Genomic DNA, 26,493 nt, shown 5'->3' on the forward strand with positions numbered 1-26,493 from the left:
GTTGGCCAGTTTAAATAAGCTACGTATAGCGGCAGGGGAGGCATCATGTGTAACACCTCCAATATCTCAGGTCAAACATTATTTAGAACAAGACGACACTTACACACTCCATAAACCTGTGAGGATCCATTTCCCCAGAAATAGAGTATTGGTGACAGGGGTCGACAAACAGTTTCAAGCCGATCTGGTTGACATGTGTGAATATGTGGCAGATAATGATAATGTGAGATATCTGCTAACATGTATAGATGTATTCTCAAAATACGCATGGGTTAGATGCCTAACAAACAAGACAGCGAATGTTGTATCAGCTGCTTTTGAGGATATACTTAGAGAGGGTAGGATCCCTGTGAAACTACAAACAGATGAAGGCAAAGAGTTTTATAATACAACCTTTAAACAGCTAATGAAGCGATATAATATCAAGCATTTCTCAACAGCTAGCGAGGTTAAATGCAGTATTGTTGAGAGATTCAATCGTAGCTTCAAGGGTAGAATGTGGAAGTACTTAACATCAGCCAACTCCCGGAGATATGTAGATGTCATACCAGATCTCACACAAGCATATAACAATGCTTATCACAGATCTATCCAAATGGCTCCGGCAGAGGTGAATAAGGATAATGAGAAGTCGGTCTTTAATGCGCTGTACAAAATGAGACCTCAGAGGGAACTGTGCTTTAAATTTAATATTGGCGACACTGTACGAATATCAAAACTGAGAGGAAAGTTTCGAAAAGGATACGAGCAGACCTACACCGATGAGATTTTCACAGTCAAGGAACATATAGGGAGACAGCCCCCAGTGTACAGACTAGCGGATCTAGCAGGAGAGGTATTGAAAGGGTCATTTTATGAGCCTGAGATACAACGTGTGGTTGTTGATGAAAACAAAACATTTAAAATTGAAAACATATTGGCTAGAAAAAAAGTGGGTCGGAAAAAGCATGTGCTAGTGAAATGGCTAGGATGACCCGACAGCTTTAATTCGTGGATTCCAGAAAAAGACATCGTTGAGGCGTAATTAACTCAGATGACGCAGCTCTACACACATTCATTCAACACTGAGCATAGACTGAGAAAGCATGAATAAAAAGAACAACAACAATGCAGGCTTCTATGTAAGCCTCTTTTCGAATGCTTCGGCGCATGTTCACCCGGGTAATAAGATATCTAATTTTAGAACAAAGCTAGCAAAACCTATTGTTTTGGATCAGCCGTATGAGGTTGCTGTTATAGAGATACAGTACCCACGCATATGGATGTCTTTTCCACAATCAGATTCGCAAGTGGAAATTCATGACCCAGTCAAAGATGGAACCATCGCCGTAACCATGATCGAACTGTCTGTGGGTCATTATGCATCTGTGGAACAGATAATAAAAGAATTTAATTTTAAATGTCAGCAGTACCAAACCACTGGAGACCTTAAAATGCAATACAACACAGTTACTAACCATGCCTGTGTTATGGGACCTAGGGGGACTATTCTCACATTTAGAGGGAGACTGGCGGAAATCCTAGGATTTGAAACAGGAGAGCCGTTTGTACTTCATTATAAAAACACATATGCCCCGCACCCCGCAGACATATACGGGGGAAAATATAACATCTTTATTTATGCAGATATCGTTGATTACCAGCTTGTGGGTGACGCCCACGCGAGGCTATTAAGAGCTATAAATATCACGGACGATGACCGCCGCTTGCCTATTCTACAATTTGACAGCCCACACTACACACCTGTGTCAAAGACATTGATCGACGACATAGAAATTGATTTGAAAGACGATCGAAATCAACACATACCCTTTTTATACGGCAAGGTGTTTGTCAAGTTACACTTCCGACCGATAACCCACCATTTTTGAAAAAAAAGGATGGCCGTCTACAACACTGATGACTCAAAATATGTAAAATACTACTTATCACAGGCTGGTGGAGAGCTCGGAGGGTATGTTGGGACCAGTACGCAATATGGGTCAGGGCTGGGTGGGTTGTTCCGCAGCTTGTTTAGAGTTGCTGTACCACTGTTTAACCCTTTAAGACCTACCATACAACCAAGTCCGCCAGAGCTTATATCATATTTTTACATGTTGTGGAGCCATTTTTGGGAGCATTTCAAGTTGCTATACATCAATACAACCATTACAGCCTAGATTTTAATAATATGTATGAATTAAGTGCATAGTGATTACATAAATTTAAAAAAGTGCAATAAACTACTGTTTTTTTAACATATATTTCTAGTTAGAGAAATTTAAGAGGCTTATCCCTCAAAACTGTAAATACAAAAAAGTTGCACAAAGTAGTTTCCCACCACAGGAAATTTATTTTGAGTGCCTTCATAGTTTTATTTTTGAAATACACCAATTTATATACACTGCAGGAAAAACGAAAATAAATATTATAGTGCAAATTTGCAAAAAAACAGCATATGCATCAAAATAAACTATTTCCAGCAGTGCAATATGAGTCCTAAACATCCCAGAAACGACACAGAAAGTCATAAAGTCAAAGATAACTTTTAAAAACACCAGTATAGGCTCATTGAGGCCTAGACAGTAAAAAACTACATTTCCGCGAAAATGACGTCACTTCCGGTTTCGGGCAGGTCATGGCGGACATGCGATACTTTGCGCTGACGTCTAATCCAATGTGGGAAGTGTTATGAACAGCTGATCGGATCGGCAAAGCGTGTTTCTGGAATATTATGTTTTTGTTGCTGCAAGTGCTTTTTATGCAGTTTTTGCAAAGCTATATGTGGAAGGAAACTGTGACCTAGCACAAGCTGATGGCATAAGATGTAAGTACAACTCCTCAGGTTTCATATGCAAAAACAATTATTGCGCTAGCTCACGTGGTTGCAGAGCTACCAGGATTTAAAAATAGTTACGCAAAACAGAGCGTGCCCGCTCCGACCAGTTTTAAAGGGTTAAAAAAGGAGTTAGCATAGTCAAACCACACCTAAAAATAGCCGCATCGGGCATAGTGTCTGATGTCATAACCAACATAACCAGACCCTCAACCACTAAGCAGGACGGTAGCGGATTGTATGTGTATACGCCCAGACCATCTAAGACCCCACCCCCAGGGCAGCCGTTGTCTAAAAAGCGTAAAACCACAAAACCTAGCAGGAGAGCTAGCAAACGGACACCGCCACGCAGAGTGAAAAGACCCAGAACCAGTCGTTCAAAAACTGCAGCGTTTGACATCTTCTAAATGGCACTGTTACACAGTCATTCTGGAGAATGTGTAAAAACAGAGCTGGACCTGTTTACTGTTCCCTACACACAGACTAGCATTGAGAAAAGTACATTTATCGAAATCCCACCTGTATCTGCAATCACTGATGGAGGGCCGATCGAGTTTTACATCTCATCGTCCGGTGAAGATTACCTGGATCTAAATGACTCATATATCTACACACGTGTGAGAATCACAAACGCTGATGGCTCAAACCTGGCTAGGGACGCTAATGTAGGATTTATTAATTATCCTGGATGCAGCATATTTAGTCAAGTTGATGTTAATTTGGGAGACCGGCTCATTAGTCAATCATCCAACACATATCCATACAGAGGTGTGATAGAATGTCTTATCAATTATAATAAGGACACTTTAGACACACAGTTCAGCACCGGGTTATTCTGTAAGGATACATCATCACACATGAATGACACATCTATAGAAGGAGAGAACCAGGGCCTGGTGACCAGAGGTGGCTACACAGCAAATAGCAGTATTGTTGAATTGATTGCACCAGTACATGCACACCTGTTTTTTCAAGAAAAACTGTTACTTAATGGAATCGACCTGTCACTGAAATTTGTGCGCTCTAAAGACGAATTTGCTCTCATGACAGCGGATGCCAATGCATACAGAGTTAAAATTGTCTCAGCCAGTCTCTTTGTCAAGAAAGTTAGTGTATCACCGACCGTCAGACTTGCACACAGCAAGGCATTGCACCATGCAAACGCAAAATACACGGTAGACAGAGTGTCTTTAAAGACCTTCTCCATACCTGCAGGGGCTAGAATATCAACAAATGACAATTTATTTATGGGTAGGATACCTAAATTTGTGATCATTGCATTTATAGACAATGAAGCATACACTGGCTCCTACCAGCGTAATCCATTTCATTTTGAAAACTGCGATATAGAATTTATGTCTTTATATGCTGATAGTCAGGCTTATCCTGTTAAACCATTCCAGCCAAATTTCCAGAGAAAACACTATACCAGAGAATTTTACCAGCTGATACAAACCACAGGAAGACATTTAAAAGACAGATCCTTAGCCATTACACGTGCTGACTTTGGTAACGGCTACACTTTATTCTGTTTCAATCTGGAAGCTGACGAAGGACATTCAGGGAATGTGTCGTTAATTAAAACTGGGAACGTGAGATTGGAAACCCATTTCAGAAATCCACTACCCCGTACAGTGAACCTCTTGTGTTATTCGGTATTTGATTCAGTCATTGAAATATCTAACATGAGACAGGTGCTCTTGGACTACTATTGAGACAAAAACGGTCATGAACACTATAGAACTATCAGCCGTGATCGGCAGCATTATCAATAAAAACACACATTTCCTAGGCGTGTTAGCCTATGATCAGCTAACCACTGAACGGCTTCAAAGACTCCCTGCTATGGGTATTGTAAACACCCACCCTTCTACGATGCCCGGGGAACATTGGCTTGCTGTTTATATTTCGAGAGACAGACGCGGTTATTTTTTTGATAGTTTTGGTCACTCGTTAGACAGTTTTCCCCCAGCAATAAAGATGTTTCTTCTAAAAAACTGTTCCACTGTTTTATATTCAGGAAAACAAGTGCAGAACGACTTCTCCATCACATGCGGTCAACATTGTGTATTTTTTTTATATCATGTGCAAAATGGTGTATCTTATGAGCGTCTGCTTAACATGTATGGGTCTGATTTAATTTGTAATGATGCTATGGTGTGTCGATTTGTCAACAACATACAACCTGTTGCTGTATGCAGTGATTACGTGTGTGTGCAATGCGGATACTGACATGTAGTAATGAGAATAATAAAAACAACATGAGAGCATGATAATCGAGTCAATGGTATTTATTATCAAATCTCGTATATATATATATATATATATATATATATATATATATATATATATATATAGATTCACAACATACATTGTTTAAACATAAATAAAAGAAATCAAACATTAACCAGTAATAAAAAAGAAAAACATATATTTAACAGTAAAAAAGACATAGTATATTTAACAGTAATAAAATAAAACAAAACAAAACAATTTAGCAGCAATAAGTAAAAAAAACATTACAGTAGAAAAACACCAAACAGCAAATATTTTTAGCAGAAAAACAATTTCAGGTGCAATAAGAAAAAACCTGAATTCAAAAATCCAACCACTCCACAGGACCCCCCTTTAATTAGTTTTTTTTATTCTTTATTTTTTTTAGTGTACTATGTCGCAGCGGTCCGCCAGGGGTGATCTTTTTTGGTGTGTGTTTTAAAAAACCAGGGTCTTCAGACAGTGTGTGATCGGTTTTATACATGGCGACGGTCTTACGTATGCCTGTGTTAGATATGGCTGATAACGGTACGTTTAAATCTGAGACAGCTTTTAAAAACTCTGTCCAGCCGATAGGTCTCAAACCCTCAGAGGGTGTGTGTGTGGTTGTGACGCCTTTAATTAGATCATAAATGTGTGAACCAGGGATGGTGTGTTTATCAACAACAATTTCGCCTTTGTCGTTGTAAGAGATCAAGTGTGGCGAACGGCTCACCGCTGATAGAATAAGTTCTGCATTCCTCCTACTCCTTTTAGGTATGTGTGTTAAAACATTCTCCGCAACAAGATCCCTCACCCCTGCATCACCATGAACAGGCGATGTGTCCGCCGACTGGGGTTGCACATCCCTGTTAAATTGTTCAGGTAATGATAAAGACAATACATTCTTTTCACGGGCACCTTGTCTCACAAGGGTAAGGTATCTTTGGAGAATATCGCTGTATTTTTTAGCCTTCTCATACACATCTATGTCAGAATCTTGTAACACTTGTAACATCTCCTTGTCCAACTCGTTCTGAGACTCTTGTCTGATGCTGCCTGTTTGCTGCTGCTGCTGCTGCTGTTACTTTATTAAGTCCAACTGGTGTTGGGGTACCAAAAACATCTTTTGCACATGTTCCATTTTCACCTGTTTGCTATCAGACTGGTTATGAAAGGGATTGCAGCCCCTAATAGCGGCAGTAAAAACCCTCCAGATTGGTTGATTGTCTTTCTCTTTTTCAAAGTTTTTATTTTTTTGTCTGCAATCAGTCTGATTATTGATTTTTTCTTTTTCAGCTGTTTGTACTGCTGATTGGTCAGTGGAATGTTACCATGCAATACATTAAAGGCTATCTCACACAGCGCATTGATAAAATCTAAGTTTGAATTACTAATAATAACTCTGCGTAGAGTAGGAGGAGCCCTGTATATCATCTCCAACAGAGACAGATTCCTCCGCATGCGTGATGACATCCTTTCACCTCTTTGCTGATTTTTGTTTTGGAATGTAAACAACCGGACACTCTGATAGTAAATTTGTTCTGAGTCTTAAATAGTCCGGGGTCTTAGCTTTATAGTCTATTAAAAGATACCCGTATGTTGTGGATGTGGCATCATTAAACGCTTCTATAAAATATTTAGTATTACCCGGAAACATTTGCCTACCTGAAAGCATGACTTGATATTTATCTCTCGGATTTTTAAACAATATTAGGTAGTTAGTGTTCAAGGAAATGGTTCTACTGGATTTTCCTTGAATAAACAAATTCTGAACTAGATATATACAACTCAAATTCCTATGATGCACATACTTTGTGAACATATTTTGTACTTCTAAATTGTTAGCTGCATCGTTCATTATATCGTCTATAATTAACAAATTGTTCTTTTCTGCAGGAAGAAGGGTGTCATCAGCAAGAGATTCGGGTATACCGTTAACAAAGTTTATGTCTCTTATCTTAAGAAGCTGGTCATATAATGGCTGCCAGCATGAGTATATATATACAATATTGTCAATGCTGCATGATATAATCCTGGAAGAATTTACAATTATGCTTTTAACAAAAAAAGTCTTGCTGCAGTTACTGGGACCGCTGACCACCATACTGAACGGGTGCTGCAACCGGGCGTCAAACCCCTGTTCTAATTTAAAATCCATAAGGTAGGGTTGTATAGTCTGGGAGCACACGGCGCTTATTGTAAACAACTTTAACTTTTTTCACAATGGTTTTATTCTTCAAATGAAGCTTCTTTTTATCGCGTCTGATGCTATCAGACACGGCAACTAGGTGTGCGTCTGATGTCTGATTGGTTACAAACTTGTGGACTAAACCTTTCAAGGAGTCATGGGTGACAACTTTCGAGTTTAATGCATTCAGTGTCACGCCTTTACATTTGACCTGGGTCTTGCCCAGCGATGTGTGATATGTGTAGCATTTTGGCCCACCGGAAACAAATTGCGCTATGTAATCCTCCACACCACCCTCTCCACAGTCTAATTCACTTGTGAGATCCCCCAGAAACGGACCTAGAGGAGGCATCCACTCGCCAGGGCGTGCCGTGAAAAGGACACTGTCCGTGTCACAATACAGCACGCGCTGCTGCAAGTTGTCTAACAAATCATACAGCATGAGTCTGGCGTGTGCAGTGGTCATGGCCCCGACAAAGACATTAACGTCCTTCACAAGGGAAGCTCTACCATCATCATGCCGCCACTGCACCATTGCGACGTCGTCAGAGATGAAACAAAACTGACGCATGTCGTACTGGTCGCTAAACATTAGCTGGCTAAATCTGGAAGGGTCTGTAATGAGTTTAGATGATGCCATATTTGACCTCATGCTGAAATGACCCCATAACGAGTTTAGCAACAGCTTGTTACAGTTACGAACAGCTTTATTTACACAAATCTTGGATGGGTCTAGCATTATTCCCTCCTTCTCATAATACTCGTCTATGTACTTCTTCTGTTCGTCAGGTGTCTTCACGTGTTCAGGATACCCCGAGGCCTCCTGTTTGAGTTTTAGGAAGGCTTTCACATAGTCTTTAAACAATGTGTCGGTCTTATTGGGGAAATGCCACACCTCATCAATAGCAAGAACCTTGTATCCCTTCTCAACAGCTTTTTCAAGCTCAAATGAGACCCACGTGCCTTTCAACACCCGCTCACTGTCCCTGTGCCCACATGCAGTATGCTGGTTTTGGTCTTCAGCACACATGCTGCAGAGTGGAAACATCAGTTTTCCGTGGCACCTGTAGGGAAGGACGGGGTGAAAAAGACCCTTAGGGGGGAGCACTGTGCATTTAACAAAGCCGAAATAATTTTCTAGCTTGTCAAAGTTGGTGCAAATGACTTGAGGGTGTCCTACAGGATAGTCTTTTTTAGACTGCACTGTGGGATAGAGACTGGTGAAGTCGTAGTAAAATATTTTTTCATCACAACCAGTCTTGTGGTACAGCTTTAGAGCATTTGTGCGACCTCCAAAAAGGGCGTCTCGGGGATTCATGCGTTCTGGCTTTCTGTATGTGTGCATGAAAGCCACAACTGCAGGGTCTGTCTGCTTCAAGGCAGCCCATTCACATTCCCACATCACTATTACACTCACACTGTGTTGTGATCTCAGTGCATCAACTTTGTCACAAAACATGCGATGCAGCAGTCCATAGGATGCTTTGCTGACAGGATTAACTTCACTCTCGGGGTAACATTTAACACAACCGTGGTGAAAACATCCTGCAAATTCATAAGATGTATTACTTGTGGGGTCAAAACCGTCCACAAAATACGGTCCAACCCTCTGTTCGCCTCCTCTGAGAGCATGTTTTACCACTTTGTTGGTGGTGTGGGACACATATTGAAGCCATTCGATAGAGACGTTAGAAAACGTCTTATTCTGCTCAACGTATGCCCCGTCATACGTGAGAGCGAGCGTGTCTCTAGGCAGAAACAGCGTTTTATACACACCCATACTAAATGCAGCCAAGGTGGTATACATGAATGGATCAACTTGTGTACAACCCAGTAACGTGTCACGATAAATGCTGCATGCTTTACGCAGGACATCAACATCGTTAACACAGTAACGCCTGAGTTCAGCCTGAAAATCAAAGGGATTCTGTGAGGCAACCTGGTACCATTCCATGAATCGCACCTTATTGCTTTCAGACATGTGCTCATAGCCGTAGAAGGAGGGGTCTGGGTACGGGCCCACATAATGCTCATTATCCCTCGTATTAAACCTGTGTGGGAAATGGCCCTTCTGCAGGTCTTGAAAACCTAAAGCAGAGGGTATTTTGGCAAGGCCCATGGGCAAAAAGCTGAACGAATCAATCCATCGCTGGTCATAGTCCCTGTCATACATCAAAATCACACGGCTGCCGCTCATTATGACACTAGGTGTTATGCACTGTCTGACAAAGTACTCGAGGAGTATGTAGTTGTCAAAGCCAGATGCATTATGTGCTATGAACGTGTACCCACGAAACCTTGGGCGTCTGTAATGTTGCACAAACGCCTCCAGACACTTTAATGTGTTAAATGTGAACTTATTGCCCTTCAGATCAGACGCACACACAAAGTTAGCCTCGTGTTTACCGTTGTGGTACCTAGTCTCGAAATCATATAAAATGTATTTATCGCTAGGCTTCTGTTTTTCAACAGGCTGTATGAAACACTGATGGTCGGAGTCTCCGGGTAATTTAGGCTCGCGGCAGTGCTCGCATCTAGGCTGGGCACATCTGTGTGGCGATTTCTTGGATTCTCTATATGTGGTGCCACAGTGCATGCAATGTTTCATATTATCACAGGGGATCATGTTGTGTTTTAATTCTGGTAATTTGTGTTGCTGGTAACAGTGTTGTGATTTGCAGATGCGGTTACAGTCGCTGCATTTCACTGTGGGACCCCTGTGGTGTTGACAGAGTGTATAACATGTGTTACATCTATGTTTACAGCTATGGTGTAATGGTGTATTATATTTACTGTAACAGAAATTACACACATAGGATGCACCAAGAAAAGCGGTCGGGTTTAAAATCATGTGGTAATGTTGATTATGGAGATACATCATCAACGTGTTTGTGTTTGGCTCTTCATGTGTGAAAAAACATTCCAGGCGTTTACGCCCTTCTGTGTGGTAATAGATTACAATCTTAATGTTGAAGTGCTTCTCAAATTTACTGACATCAGTGAATGATACTTGCTGTGTGTCGCATAGACCTACTTCAGCATGTATCCGTTTAGCTGTAGCGAGTTTTTCTAGCTCAGAGGCTGATGAGTTTAATGAATGTGCTATACATAGGGAGAAGCACAAATTGTTGTGTGTGTTGTTTGGTGTGTATAAATGTCTGCCTTTCTTTGAGAGAATCTCATCATAAGGGATTTGTGCCAATCTTAAGCGAGCCCCACCACTACTGTTCTGAGCTACCGTGACAATAAACTCTAATTCATCATCACCGATAGATTCATCATTACTCTGCATAACTTGTGCAATTCGATCGAGAAACAGCTCCGGATCATACCGATCATCAGCGTTTAAAACAGCCTGAACATCTGAAGCCAGCGAGGGGCCACGCAGGACCACGTTTAGAACACTGCCCTGTTGAGATCCAGCCACAGCTCAGTCTACCACATTGGCTAAGCACTCGCGCACTCGCACAGGTACTTGTTCTGGATGATCAAGACTTATACCGCTAAAATCAAGGCGCTCACGCAATTCGCGAGCATTAAAATTAGGTATCTCTCTAATGTGTGGCTGGGAGCGCCTGCCAGATCCAGATTGCACAACTGGCTCAATCACGATAGTATCACTTTGTGAGAAATTTACAATGACTGAGGGGGTGTGTGGTGTTGCAGCGGTGCCCGGACACGCATGTGTGGCTGTAGTACTAGTAGAAGCGGTAACAGGCTCAATAACACCAGCAGCAGCAGCAATACGGTTAGCATCAGTAACAACAGTGGTCCGAGCAACACCTGATGTACTATCACTATTATTAACAACAATAGCCCCATCAGCAATAGCAGGCGTAGGAACAGTCTGACGAGGATGTGTATCAGATGAGGCTGATGCAGGCACACTATTAAGTCTAGCTATAATATCGTCTAATTTGTTATTTGTTTCTTCAGCCCACTGCATAAAAGTCTCTAAGTCAAAACATCTAACAGGAGTGGAGGTTCCGTTATTATGCTTAAATAATTTATTTGGAGGGTCCATGGTCTGGATTTTAAAAGTCAGGGACTTGAAATTTTGCTGCAGATGATGTCTAATGTACTACACACTTTGTTTATGAATTTGGTAAACTGTTGCCTTTGTACCTGTGCTTCTTGGTGGTATTGATTGAGTCTAGCTTCAATCAAACATAATTTATCAGCTAATGAAGCTATATGACTCTGTTCAGCAGGCTGAGCATCTGAAACCTTCATGTAAGCATCATACGCCGCTGATATTTGAGAGTCTGTTATACCGTCGTCTTCAAAATCTACGTGTGAATCAACACTATTTCTGACACATTCTGGTGTGGTGGGTATATGAACAAGATTGAAATCTGATATACTGTACTCAAAAACATCAGAGAAATCACGAGGCAAGCACTCACTCGGAGGTGTTGCAGGTCCGCTGATGAAGATCGCTTCTGACTCTCCACTGTTGCACAAAGCTCCAGGTTTTTGTTGTTCTGGGAGGTCGATACTGCTTAAACATTCCAAAAACGTCTGGAATAGTACGGTGTCCTGATCATTATGAGGAGGGGTACTGTGCTGCAGTCTGTGAAGATAGATATGTGTTAAAACATTTATACATGTACCCATTTCAAACAGAATAAGCGTGTCTCCCTCTCTATCTCTTTTTATCTAATTTATATATACCTATGCTTACCTTGTAGTGTGCGTTATTCCGGATGGCCCTGGTTCTCCGCACATAAGGTTCTCTGGCGTGGCTCTCTATGTGTAAAACGGTCGGTTTTAGAACATTTGGAATTGTTTAAACCCATTTGCTGTTTTTTTAAAATACACAATTATACATCCCGTTGTATACATACCTTTTGTAAGGATGGGCTCTGTGGTCACGGTGTCTGAATGTTTTCCTGCTCAGTTTGTTAACCCTGGAACAAATCAAAGAAAAACTCTGTTATTATATAATTTAAAACAATCGCAAGCTTAAAACATACATACGATTAAAAATCGCGTAATTCTGTACATACCTTGTGCCTGTTAGAGAAGTTGTTCCATCTGTAAAAGCTCCCGTTTCTAAAGAAAAGGGTCCTGTGCCGTTCTCCCGAACTCCTAAAAATTAAGCTTTTGTTTTAGGAAAAAGATAGTTTGAATATCCTATAATATGTTAACATAACACTTTTAAAAATACAATAATAGGTTTTGTTTTACTTACCGTTTAAGATGTCCATGTTATAAAGAACGATGTTAGTTTTGATGATCTCAAAGAAAAAGGGTGTTGTCCGCGACGAATGCAGAGTTCACCCTGAGCCTAGCATGGCTCTCAGTTAAATACCTTCTCCAGGAACAATGCCAGTACACAGCTGTTTCACACCTTAAGGTTCACACTCCCTTGCTACTTCCCAGAGTCCTCCAATAGATGAATGTGTGGTCCTCTGGAGTTCCTGTTTCCCGCCAACAACCTTACTACACCCCCCTACCATTTGTCTAGGTGGCTTTGTCTCATTCTTAGTTCAACATTCCGAAATCCCGATTTTTAAATAAAATGATCGCATCAACCCAGGAAAGAAACCCCAGTAGATGTGTGAAAAAAAACTAGTTAAATTAAAACTGAGGGGACTGATTAAATAAAACGCTTGTGAACATGCTGACATTACCCATTCAGAAGAAATTCCCACTTGTGCCGTTTTTAAAATAAATTGCATGCATCGCAGCAAGCTGAGATATTAGTGTGACTAAAACACTATTACCAACACTTTTGACTAGATGTATAAAAAAAACCATCCCCTCTTTGTTAAGGAGCACTGCGAACCAAAACAGCTTCCACTCCACTCAGCTTCAAAACAAAGAATTGCTTTTAAGAACACATATGTCTGCATAACTGAATGTCGAGATACACCTAAGTGATAAAAATAGTTTAATTAAAAAACCCTATGGTTTGATTAAATTAAAACCCTGTTAAAAACACATAAACTCATATAACCACCCCCCCTCTGATGCCCTGTGTGTTCCCATACATGAAGTAGCATCAGTACACAGCTGTTTCACACCTTAAGGTTAACACTCCCTTGTTACTTCCCAGAGTCCTCGAAGAGACAAAAGACACCTGCTCTGGAGATGCCCCCGAGCACACCTGCTGACGTCCTGTGTGTTTCCACACATGAACTAACATGCCCCCCCCCCCACCCCCCCCCCCCCCCCCCCCCCCCCCCCCCGAGCACACCTGAACGTGCATGCGCACACGCACAAATCCGGTCAAACCGGTTGTCAAACAGGTTTGGTTGGCTGCCATATTGGACTAGTGCCCCCTTATTACTACTGTCAGAGATCAGCTGTGATTATCTGGCAGCAGCAGTGAAGTCCAACCCCTCCCATCTGAGAGAGCTGGAACTGAGCTGCAACAAAAACCTGCAGGATTCAGGAGTGAAGCATCTGTGTGGTTTTCTGGAGAGTCCAGGATGTGGACTTGAAACTCTGAGGTCAGTCAGCATGTTTTAGTTGTGCTGAGATGAATATGATGTGAAAGTTGTGCTGACACTAAACTGCAGACATCAGGCTGATATTATACTGATCCACACTGATGATCTTCATGGTAAAGTCTGTTTTCTTCTTCTCTGGTTTAGTCCATTGACTGCAGCAGAACAATGTTCACATTTCAAATAGTGATACTCAACGTATGGCCCGCGGCCCACACGCGGCCTGCCCAACTTTCCTGATTCAGAGAGAGGGGACCCTGATTAACTGTGTAGTGTTCTTCCTCACAGTTCTAAGTATCAGACACAACAATGAATAATCCACAGCTGACTGTCTTTAGCAGGTCAAAGGTCACGGCACACAGCAGACAGTGGGAAATATTATAATTCTGATCATTTATCAGCACATATCCATATGTATAAAAACAAAGCTGACACTGTGAGATTTGATCAGAGGTGTGATCATCACAGCAGAGGCCTTTGTGTCAAAGTCACTGAGGATCAAACAGAAACACATGAAGCAGATTTTCCTGTTCTGGCTTTTTATATCAGATAACCTTCAAAATATTCTGCAGTCGATCAAAAACTGAAGCAACACATGAATCAACATGTGAACATGAGCTGATGCTGCTGAAGTGAAGCAAAGTTACAGAGGTTTGATTACAGACACAGCTGAGAGTTTGTAATCTGTCATCATTTTAAAAGGTTTAAATTTCTTCAGTATTGAACAGCAGAAATGAGGCTTTGTTTTCGGACGCCGGCAGCAGTGAACACAACAGCAGACTGGTGCGTAATAAGCAGTGAATAATGCAGAAAACAGATTTTTGAAGGTAAACTGTTCTTGAAGTACACTCAGAGAGAGAGAGCTGTGCAGGAAGTAAACGTCAAAGTCAGAGAGAATTCATGACGATGTTCATCAAACGTAAAGCGTAGTTTGGATCTTCTTTTGCTGCTGGTTCACTCAGTTTTGGTTGGAGACAGATGAAACCTGCAGCTTCAGGATCTGTGAGCTGTCCACTTTCAGCCCCGACGGCGTGTCCGTGTACGTGCCGTCGAGTGAACGATCCACGCTCTGTGTTTCCATCTTTGTGTGTTTAGCTGCTCTCATTTACTGTTTTATCTGTTTGGTTGTTGTTGAAATACTTTTGGGAGCTTTAAGCTGAGATTCTGGCAAAATACATTTATATTAAAAATCGATTCAGGATTGAATGAATCAACATCGCTTTATTCAAATTAAAACCATTTAAATAGGAAAATCCATTTTTTTACACCCGCCTCTAATGCTGGGTAATGTCAGCTGGTCCATGTGCAGCTGGCTGGGAGGCTCAGGGAGCGTCTACAAAGTGCAACACTGAAAGAACATCATCCATAAATATTGAGTAATAACTGGACTCTCATACAGCGAGACTCAAATGCCTTTAAACATCAGCTTATCCTGCTGATCCAAGTCCAACACTGAGTTTGTAAAAACATGTTTGTCAATCATTTTGTTTGGTTTGTGAGGAAAATGATTCAATAACTTGTTGCTAATACACAACATTTCATCATATTTCCCCATAACCCTCTTTTGTCTGACCATTTGATCCCATTTGAATTTGCAATAAAGGATCCACAGAGTTTGGTGACAATAATGACAGTAGATGTTTGTGTGAAAGTGCTGGAAGCAAATTGGTGTGTGATGTTCTTTCAGTGTTGCACTTTGTAGACGCTCCCTGAGCACTGGTCTCACAGCCAGCTGCACATAGAGATCAGTGTTGTTAGTCCAGGAAGAAGATGACTTGTTGGAATGAAAATGAGCTTGTAGTTTGTCTGCTTTAATAATGTGACTGGAAAAAGGTGTTGGACTTCAAATATGTCCATTTCTTTCACACTTCACCTTTAAAAGTGAAGCCTTGTGGTTCCTGGAAGGAAAAACACAACTTTTTCAAGTCTTTGTCCTGTTTTTATGATAAATGTACGACTTTAATGTGAAACATTCAGAGTTTTTTCTCTTGTTGTGTTTGTTTGAAGCTGCTTCCTGTTGGCTTCAGCTGTTTGGAGTTTCCATTTTCTAAACTTCTACATTCTGAACCTTCTTCAGCTCTGAACAGATGATGAAACACTGAATGATTTCAAGCTCACACTTTGTCTAATAAACTTACATCTTTCATTCTTCATACAGATTGGAGAACTGTGGTTTGTCAGAGATCAGCTGTGATTATCTGGCAGCAGCACTGAAGTCCAACCCCTCCCATTTGAGAGAGCTGCACCTGAGCTGCAACAAAAACCTGCAGGATTCAGGAGTGAAGCATCTGTGTGGTTTTCTGGAGAGTCCAGGATGTGGACTTGAAACTCTGAGGTCAGTCAGCATGTTTTAGTTGTGCTGAGATGAATATGATGTGAAAGTTGTGCTGACACTAAACTGCAGACATCAGGCTGATATTATACTGATCCACACTGATGATCTTCATGGTAAAGTCTGTTTTCTTCTTCTCTGGTTTAGTCCATTGACTGTAGCAGAACAATGTTCACATTTCAAACAGTGATACTCAACGTATGGCCCGCGGCCCACACGCGGCCTGCCCACCTTTCCTGATTCAGAGAGAGGGGACCCTGATTAACTGTGTAGTGTTCTTCCTCACAGTTCTAAGTATCAGACACAACAATGAATAATCCACAGCTGACTGTCTTTAGCAGGTCAAAGGTCACGGCACACAGCAGACAGTGGGAAATATTATAATTCTGATCATTTATCAGCACATATCCATATGTATAAAAACAAAGCTGACACTGTGAGATTTGATCAGAGGTGTGATCATCACAGCAGAGGCCTTTGTGTCAAAGTCACTGAGGATCAAACAGAAACACATGAAGCAGATTTTCCTGTTCTGGCTTTTTATATCAGATAACCTTCAAAATATTCTGCAGTCGATCAAAAACTGAAGCAACACATGAATCAACATGTGAACATGAGCTGATGCTGCTGAAGTGAAGCAAAGTTACAGAGGTTTGATTACAGACACAGCTGAGAGTTTGTAATCTGTCATCATTTTAAAAGGTTTAAATTTCTTCAGTATTGAACAGCAGAAATGAGGCTTTGTTTTCGGACGCCGGCAGCAGTGAACACAACAGCAGACTGGTGCGTAATAAGCAGTGAATAATGCAGAAAACAGATTTTTGAAGGTAAACTGTTCTTGAAGTACACTCAGAGAGAGAGAGCTGTGCAGGAAGTAAACGTCAAAGTCAGAGAGAATTCATGACGATGTTCATCAAACGTAAAGCGTAGTTTGGATCTTCTTTTGCTGCTGGTTCACTCAGTTTTGGTTGGAGACAGATGAAACCTGCAGCTTCAGGATCTGTGAGCTGTCCACTTTCAGCCCCGACGGCGTGTCCGTGTACGTGCCGTCGAGTGAACGATCCACGCTCTGTGTTTCCATCTTTGTGTGTTTAGCTGCTCTCATTTACTGTTTTATCTGTTTGGTTGTTGTTGAAACAACAACCAAACAGAACAGATGATGAAACACTGAATGATTTCAAGCTCACACTTTGTCTAATAAACTTACATTTTTCATTCTTTATACAGATTGTGGGGCTGTGGTTTGTCAGAGATCAGCTGTGATTATCTGGCAGCAGCACTGAAGTCCAACCCCTCCCATCTGAGAGAGCTGGAACTGAGAGGAAACTACCTGAAGGATCCAGATGTGAAGCAGCTGTCTGATCTTCAGCAGAGTCCAGACTACAGACTGGAGACTCTGAGGTCAGTAGAGTGATGGAGTGAGTGGGTGCTGCTGTCAGCAGTATTGTACTAAACACAGTCAGTATGAAACAAAGATCCAGTGTTTCCTGTAAAGCTGCAACTTCTCAGTGAAGCTGTGAGAGGAGAATGGTGACAGGCTTCAGGATTGGACACAAACACTTCCTGTTTCTGACCTTTATGGTCACCATAGTAACGGCTGACACGCTCTGATCAAACGCTGTCAACATCCAATCAGCTCTCTGAACAAAGCAGCACGCAGACCAATGACTGCATTCATTTCCAAGTTTAAAGCAGTGAAGAACACAGTCTGTAGGTGAGGAAGAATTTAGTGAGAGCAGATGTTTGGATGGAATTCCTCCAGTTAACAGCTGGAACCGTCCATCTGGATTGTTGGGCTTGTTGTTGGGGTTCCTACAGAGCTCAGAGTGGACACACCAAGGTTCTTCTAATGAATGAAAGTCCAAACTCAAACTAGGAGGGAAAAACATTTTCATCAACTTCAATAAAAATCCAAAGATTAGAAAAAGTGAAGCAACAATGAGTCCTAGTACAGTCCCAGCACTGAAGTCCCTGCTGCTCTTTATACTGGATGTGCTGCATCACTGACTGACAGCTGATGAAGAGTCTCTGGAAACACTCGTTTATCTCCTCTGCTCTTCCTCCTTCTCTCTGCAGGTGGAGGTGATGATGGTAAACAGGACGGTGTGTGTGCTGAGAGAGGAGGAGCTGTGTCCTGATGATCCAGAGAGGTTGAAGCAGCAGCAGCTTGTGTGTAGAGACGCTCTGACTGGGCCATGTTACTGGGAGGTGGAGAGGAGAGCTTCATCCAGCAGTGACTGACAGAGGAATGAGGAGAAGTGCAGATGACTGTCAGTGCTGCAGGGTGAACTGCTCTGAGAACAGCTCCACTGTCAGACACAATGTAGAGTCCAGCATCATCCCTGTGTGTCCCTCTGGATCTGACAGAGGATCATCAGTGTATCTGGACTGCTCTGCTGCTGCTCTGTCCTTCTACAGTCTCTGCACAGTCTCTGTCTGACTCTGGCTTCAGACCCTCCTGGATCAAACTCACCTGGAAAGACTTTCAAACATCACTCAATAGATTTGAATACAGAATATATTTGATATATACTGTAGATGTACTGTAGAGTTGCAGTTTGTTGCTTGTAAATACAGTCTGTGAGCAGCTATGAGCTGAAAGATCTTTCTAGAAACACGAAATGTTCTCACTCTTCTGTTGCTTTTTCATATATTTCCACAACATTAATATTGATCCCACCTGTCTCACCTGTTTCATGCTTTTATACATAATAACAGGACACGTGTGATCTGAGCCCTGCTGTGGTTGCTGTGCTGCACGTCTTCATTTAGATAACAGAGACATCTAGTGGTTCAGAGGGAGAACTGCAGGAGGTGGAGCTGTGTTTTAGCATGGAAAACTTTTTATCTTTTAGGCGCAGATACAAATATGACAAGTATCAGTGTAAGATACAAAAGGTCACATCAGTTAGCAGAGGGAACAGTGATCACACAGCAATGTAAGAATAGAAACATAACAGTAAATCTGGACATGTATACAGATGGAAGCAAACAAACAGGATGTAACACTACATTAAAGCCACAAATGGGAAGAAAACAGCCAAAGGAAATATATTTGATCTCAGGAATCCAAATCAGATGCTTTAGAGCAGGGTCGGCAACCCTGGGCACACATGTCACAGCTGCCACGTGAAGGGTTAACTGATGGCACGACCATAGCTGGACTGGCCATTGGGCATATCGATGGTGATTTTTTGTTTTTATGGGCCGATGATGAAAGGTGGTGGATTGGCCGGATGCTGGTCGATGTGTAAAAATAAGTCAGTTGTTTGGTGGTGGCTATGGCGGAGCTTCCACAGAGGCAGCAGGTGGATGAGGGAAAGGGGAGGCAGGAGGAGGAGAGACCCGAGGCGGCCGCCGGTCCGAGTGTCAGGTGAACTGAACTTCAGGTAAGAAGTTATGACCTGCAGTCTATCTGGGTCAGATATAAACCAAGTTTAGGTGGAGTTTATTTTCCTTGTGCTGACTTTTTACAGTCAGTTACAATAACTCGTACTGCGTACTAGCTAGCATGATGGAGTTTCTATACAACTGGGTGGGTGCTATGATGTTACTGATAGTGAACTTTACAGTGGCTTGCAAAAGTCTTCGGCCCCCTTGAACTTTCCCACATTTTGTCACATTACAGCCACAAACATGAATCAATTTTATCTGAATTCCACGTGAAAGACCAACACAAAGTGGTGAACACGTGAGAAGTGGAACGAAAATCCTACATGATTCCAAAGATTTTTTACAAATAAATAACTGCAAAGTGGGGTGTGTGTAATTATTCTGTCATGGAAAAACACACTGCCATCAACTTCTGTTTTGTTTTTGTCAAAATCACTGTAATATAATCACTGTACCTTTATATACATGTGACTTATATTAATGCTGCTGCCCTCTTGTGGCTAAAGTGTAATTATGTTATTGTTATTAGGGAAAACATTTGAGAGTAACATGCCAAATGAGTCAGCACTTTGGCTTTAGCTTAAGAAATCCTCATTTTTATGTCATCAGTTATAGTTGCATGTATTCATTATCATAATTTAACCTTTAATATTGATGTCTTAAATTTATTTTGAGTAAAGTAGCAATAATTTTATGGTTGTATTAAATAAATAAATCACTAATGAATTAATTATTTCAGTAATTAATTTAAAAATGTACATAACAATTAAAGAAATATATTAATAATGAATTATCCATTAATTTCATTTAAAATGTTTCATTATTTGTTTATATACAATTCAAATTAGTTAATTACATATTTAATCAATTATTGGTTTGTTTTCTATTTTAATTATTTTACTGACACATTTAATGAATTATTTAATGATGTATTTATTTAATTCACGTTGCTACTCCTGACCCTGCATCGGTGTTCATAAATACATTTTATTTGTCAGCTTCACCCATCAAAGTCAGGGGGCGGGGTTAATGCTGATCAAGTCAAAACCATTGCTTTGGTCTGGTGGGCGTTCTTTTAGTGGGCTTTTCTGTCACGGCCTGCGTGGCAGACTATGATGAGGGGAAGGAGGACCCAAATGCTGGACTCTTTGATGAGGTCAGTGCATTTATTTACAGTGATGCTAAATAATCCAAACAACAATAAATCCCCAGTGCGTCCCCGACTCTGACATGTCCTCTTGCCAGTGTCAGTGTTCTTTGTCTCCGCTCCTCAGTGTCTGAGCACCCCGTGCTTGCTGCCCTCTCGTCTCCACACTCCTCCTGGGGAATAAAAAAGAGGCAGCCGTCAGCAACACCACAATGCGGCAGACTAACCTTAACGAACTCGCCAAGAGACTAACGTGAAGTTATGCAGTGATCCAGCATCAGGAGAGCTCCACCACACTCCTAAGTAGCTCCTCTGACGAGGCTTGATCAGCTGCAGGTGTGAGTAATTCTCCTCCGCAGGTGTGGCCAGGCTCCTGGCTGACACACCCACACACACACACACACACCTAGATACACAAACATGGAAACAGGAGACAGCAGCACCAAAAACACACATGTCCATCACTTCTTACAGGCCCTGGGTCACCCAGACCCCGGTCCCATGACAATTTCTCAAAACTAGGTAGGCCTACACACCAGGGTTTGCACATGTGTGGACCCAAACTATACTTAAACTTTACCCTTTTTTGTGTGTCACCAAATACACTTCAATATCTTCTAGACAAGAATGTAGTGGCATAATCTTTAACCTCCTAAGACCCGAACTCCTCCGTGGCATTCATTTTTAATTTCTCTTTGATATTTGGGCTGATTGGGACCTGATGTAAAAACAAAGAATTACCAGATTTTGTTTTTTGTTTCTGAGAAAAATGAGACCTACATATGAGGATATTTGTCTAAAATTTTGATAGCACACTGGCAGTATAACATCCTCGTAAGTGGATATCAGGCCCTTGTAGAGCAAAATTGAGTATTTTGGTCTAAACAACCCAAAATGTGATGTCCACATATGTGGACGCCAGGTCCTAGGAGGTTAAATATCTGCTCACTTTGTCAAAATGAACCTAATCATCTCTGATGAATTCAGTGATGTCTGCCAGCTCACCTTGCAAATGGTCGAGCTTATACCGCCGACAACGCGGCACACAACTTGTAAACCCCCTGCTGACTATCACCTCTTGAGTTATTTATTTATGTTAGTTTCAACTGTTCCTGCAAAAAGTAAGAACGTGTTACTGATAAAAAGTCCAATAGAAGCAAAGTCTAAACTTTGAAAACAAAAAACAAAAACCTGTCTGATTAAGATTTGGGGGTGGGGGTGGGGGGTCATTCGAATCAGGATTCATTAAAAAAAAATTTAATATAAATTTATTTTGCCCGAAATGCCAGAATCTCAGGTTAAACCTCCCAAAATTCAGGGAGGGAAGGGAATACACAATTTTGAAGCCTGGCACTTGGACTCATATCTTCAACGATCTTATATGGAAGGAGATCAAAAATACATGTACACTTGTGTTCCGAAGAGCAAATGTCCATCCAACAGTCACCAATAATTATCTGGACATTAGAGGTTACTGTAAGGAGTGTCATGGCCAGTTTGAAATGTCATGTAACAGGCAGTCAGCAATTAATAGTCCAATGGTGCTCCAGTTTTTCATGAGAAATACAGATCTCTCCCTGCCACTGGCCACTCCAAATGGTTCATGTCTGGAAACCTGCGTGAACAGATCGCTAAAGAGCTGTGTGAGGGCAGAATGGAACCAGCTGTATGGAGGTCAGCAAGGGCAGCAGATCTGATGGATGTTGGAGATCCTGAGCCAAGCCACCTTCCAAATTTGGCCACTCTGCGAAAAGCCAAACAAGAGAGAAAAGACTTGGAATTAGGAGATAAGGACCCCATTGCATCTTTGCAATTAATAAAATATAGTGTTCCTCACAGTGGTAGCACCCGAGATATTGGACTTTACAGGTTTTTCTGTCACTACTGGAGTCAAACTCAGATGCATGTTTACAAGACATTGTCAAAAAATCTCCCCCAACTGTGTGTTTTGATGCCACCAGTTCAGTTGGGAAAAAAACTGCTTATTCCAAATCTGGCCATATCTTCCTTTATCAAGGTATTCTGACAGAAAACAATTGCCCCAGTGTCCCAGTGGTGCAAATGCTGTCAGAGAAATGTGATGTTAATGCCATCACAAACTGGTTGACAGATTGGATTCGTGCAGGTGCACCTGTGCCAAAGGAAGCTGTGAGTGACTTTTCTCTGGCAATTCTGGGAGCTCTGGTCAAGGTTTTTGTCAGGGTGAATTGTTAAATGTTTGTCATTTTTATGTTTGCCATTTGTAAATTGTTTTAATTCTGTGAAAGGAATTATTTCTGTCCTCCCCTCCCCAGATTCTCGAGGTTCTAGGTGGGGGCTGTAGGGCTGTAGTCTTTTATCATTCTTGTGCTTTTGATGTAAGCTTCCTGCGTTTACGACCCTTTGGTCAGCAGGAGGTCTAACACACACACCACACACACACACACACACACACACACACACACATAACACACACACAGTGCCTTGTCTTTGTAACCAAGGGGGTTACGTGGGGAAGGTACGTGTTGTAAACTATTGTTTATTGTGTGAACGTTGCCAATAAAAGGGAGCGGGAGGGGCAGTCAGAGAGGTCATTTTGTGATGTGCTAAGGTACGGACACGGCCCCCCTTGCAAGTAAAAAGATCGATCGCTGTTGCCTTGTCTTTCTTTCATGGGAATAAGTTCTGGGATCAGCGGGGTCTGACTTAGACCCAACATTATTTGGTCCTTCGGAGCCGGAGCCCAAGAATTTTTGCCGCACACTGAGGAGAGAGAGGACACGCCGCAGACTGTCGACAGCCAGGCCGTAGGACGCCTGATAAAGCCCTGAAGTGTTAAAGTCGCGACCAGGCCGGCGAGATAGCGTTTGAACTCCCCTCGTGGACGGCGACTGACGGGATTCTGGGACTCTCCTGTGAACGAAACGTAACACAACAGTAAGCAAACCGAGAGCGTCTCTATAACCGTGTGAATGAATGTGGAATTCTAGATAGGAACGCGTCACTGAGACTGCGCGGGTTTCACGCGAGTCCAGGGGAGCGCTGGTTGCGCGGTTTCACGCGAACCTAAAACAATAGAGAGCGGCTACGTGACTGTGCGGATTCTCGCAGGTACGTGAGTGCGCCAGCCGTGCGGGAAGGTCGCAGGCTGTTAAAGAAATAAACGGCTCCGTAGCTGCGCGGTTTCACGCGGGCACGGGAGTGCGTTGGACTGTGCGTTTCGGATGCAGGTCCATGAGAGCCGTGCGGGAAGGTCGCAGGCTATTAAAGAAATAAACGGCTCCGTAGCTGCGCGGTTTCACGCGGGCACGGGAGTGCGTTGGTTGCGCGGGTCCACGTGAACCTAGAAGAAGCGGCTCTGTGACTGTGCGGATAGGTCACAGGTCCAGAAGCACGCTAGCTGTGCGTGTAGACGCAAGCTGCCTGGTCTCTCCGCCAGTGTTTTTGTTTTTGTTTTAATCTTTTTGATTTATTTAAGGAGGGTAAGGTCGGTTTCTCCGCCAAAAGGAGGATAGAGCTCTATAAAATAAAATGGACTCTGCAGATAAGGGCATTGAGTATATGGTTTCTCCACCAATATATAAGGAGGAAAGAGCTCGCCGCGGTATACAGAGTTTAAGATTATAGGCCTCAAAAAGTGTGTGAATGAACATATGCGTGTGTGATTGCCAGTAGGTGTACGCAGCCACACAGAAGGAAACCTAAACGGTGTTAACTAATTCTGTGACCTGTTGTGTACACATAGCCTGGATTTTTGAGGTAAGGTGTTACCTGCCGCAAACTTAAGAGAATTGTCATAATGGGGAATAAAATGTGTAAGTCTGCCTTAGAAGGGGATGTAAAATTTATGGAGAAATTTTTACCGGGCAGCACGCAGTATGTAGGTTGTTGGCGTGAAAAATATGGATTTGAAGGGACATTAGTGGAAGTTAAGTGTAAAGTGCTTGTAGAAAGAATAGCTGTAAGTGTAGCAGGTAAAACAGGGAAAGTGAAGCAGAGGAAGGAATTGCAGTTAGCAGTTGCTAAGTTGTGGCTGGATCAGGCTCAAAAGAGAGAAAGCACAGAATGTTAAAAGAGCAATATTGCAAGCAGTAGTTGTGAAACCTGAGGATGAAACCACAGCTCAATCCACTGCAACTACTTTAGAACAACACCGTAGAAAAGCATTAGAAAGAGCAAGAATGTTAGCAGAAAGAAAGTTAGAGAAGAGTGTGAGAGAGCAGAGGCAGAGGTGGAGGAGAAATTAAAGGCTGAGTATGGAGAGGCATTAGGAGCAGCATCGAGTCTAAGACAGACTAGGTAGGGCAGGAAACAGAAAGTAAAGTTAGTGAACACAAACGTTACAACCACATATCCATCCCTGACATATATATAAAAAAAAAAAAACAGAGAGAGATGTGTGTTTTAAGCAAGTGATGAGAATAATGAAAGTGTGATGAGAGAGGAACACAAAACATACAGAAAATGCATTAACTATACTAACCCTACATACATATACATACAGTATACATATGATACTCATGAAGACTAGACAGCACCTTAAGCATGAGATTCTGTTTGTCATCTTGTCCAAGTCACTAGTGAGATGAAAGTGATACATAGACTAGTGGACTGAATATTATAGGAGGACAGATGGTTATCATAGAGGAGAAAACAGAATGCTGATGAGAGGTTTTAGATGAGTGAGCTGATTGTGAGTTTCTGGTGTGTGAAGAAGTTTTAACATGGCACACATTTAGTTACATGAGAAGAATTATGTGCTAAGACAACAGGGTTATGCTGTATGTTGTGTGTGATTGGATGAATGTTTGAGATTAAACTGGCTGTTGATTTGTCTTTTGTTACTAAGCTGAGCCTGCCAATTGGGTTGTTACATTTATCCCCCTGGCATGAAGAACACGTGTCATGACTTAAACAAGGCCTTTCTTTCCTTTCCTTTCCTTTATTTTCTTTATTTCCTTTTATTTTGTTACTTTCATGGTGCACTGAAGTTTTGTTTGATGATCTCTGTTTGAGTAGATCTGCACGATTAGAACCGAAGCGTCGTCGAGAAACTGTTGCAAAGTGAGCTTCTCCAAAATTAAAATGGGCTCAGGAGAAAGCCACTTATTTGGGACAATTAGGAAACAAGTTCCTGTCCAAAAGGATTCAACGAGGAAATCCAGTCTAAATTATTTTTCTTTTTGAAATGACGTCAATTTGCTGAGTGTGGAAACGAATGCGAATAATTTCCACAATCTGCAAAGAATCACTGAGTGAGAATTTTAAAATAAATGGGAAGCTGACAAGACTGACTGACTTAACACCATTGTGTGAAGTTAACCCCACCTGACAAAGGTGTGGATGTATCTCTGTGTGTGTCTCTGTTGCAGGAGCAGAAGGAGACCACAGGAGGAAACTTGGGTCACATGACTATGTGAACTCTGCAAATTTAACCTTTTTAGTTTAAAATTTCTTGTGTCTGTGAATTTACCATGGTATTCACTACCTTATGTTGCTCACAGAGATTACTGTGAGAAAGAGTGTATACACCTGCGCAGCGCTAACATTTACATTTCTTTTTACAGCAGATGGTTAATCATGTGATTTGATCATGTGATTTATAGCAGGACACAACTTAATGATGTTTTTCTACCCCAGGATTACTGAGATTTTGTGTGAAGGAAACTGGCTATATGTTGATGATGAAATTACACTGTGTTGTTGAGAGAATGTTGGAGAAAATGTGAAAATTACAGGGGAGAAATTAATACAGTTTGAGACATACTGTGATGAGACCATTGTTACTTTTCCACAGTGAGTGTTAACTTTATGACTTTTCACAGCTCCTCTGGAATCTGGATGGCCGACACCTGACCAGGATGAACCGTGTGTTTGGCTAATGTTTGTTTTTCCTTAAGAGTGCTAAAGGATTCAGCAGACAGACAA

The 26,493-nt window shown here is 41.8% G+C and overlaps 2 protein-coding genes and 1 long non-coding RNA gene across 7 annotated transcripts in view; 2 read left to right on the forward strand and 1 right to left on the reverse strand.

The window, feature by feature from the left end:
* The window catches only part of LOC146490558 (protein NLRC3-like), a 42,789-nt gene extending 22,549 nt beyond the window's left edge, over nt 1–20,240 (forward strand). For 2 of the 5 annotated variants that reach the window (XM_085152954.1, XM_085152957.1), the window contains 3 exons: nt 15,873–16,049; nt 17,274–17,464; nt 18,123–20,240. In XM_085152954.1, the coding sequence (XP_085009080.1) occupies nt 15,873–16,049; nt 17,274–17,460 (364 nt within the window). In that variant the 3' untranslated portion in view covers nt 17,461–17,464; nt 18,123–20,240. The remainder of the gene's footprint in view (nt 1–15,872; nt 16,050–17,273; nt 17,465–18,122) is intronic. The other 3 variants (XM_085152956.1, XM_085152960.1, XM_085152955.1) reach the window with 2 other exon arrangements.
* LOC146490555 (uncharacterized) overlaps nt 1–26,493 on the forward strand; it is a 143,963-nt gene that overhangs the window by 92,620 nt on the left and 24,850 nt on the right. The window lies entirely within an intron of this gene.
* On the reverse strand, nt 10,876–12,958 carry LOC146490559 (uncharacterized). Its single transcript, XR_014872692.1, has 4 exons — nt 12,269–12,958; nt 12,107–12,169; nt 11,944–12,006; nt 10,876–11,832 (listed from the first exon to the last, which is right to left on the reverse strand). It is a non-coding gene; the product is annotated as an uncharacterized LOC146490559 (long non-coding RNA).

The sequence above is a fragment of the Neolamprologus multifasciatus genome, unplaced genomic scaffold, assembly GCF_963576455.1.
Source record: "Neolamprologus multifasciatus unplaced genomic scaffold, fNeoMul1.2 chr03_unloc_3, whole genome shotgun sequence".
In the NCBI taxonomy this organism is placed as follows: domain Eukaryota; kingdom Metazoa; phylum Chordata; class Actinopteri; order Cichliformes; family Cichlidae; genus Neolamprologus; species Neolamprologus multifasciatus.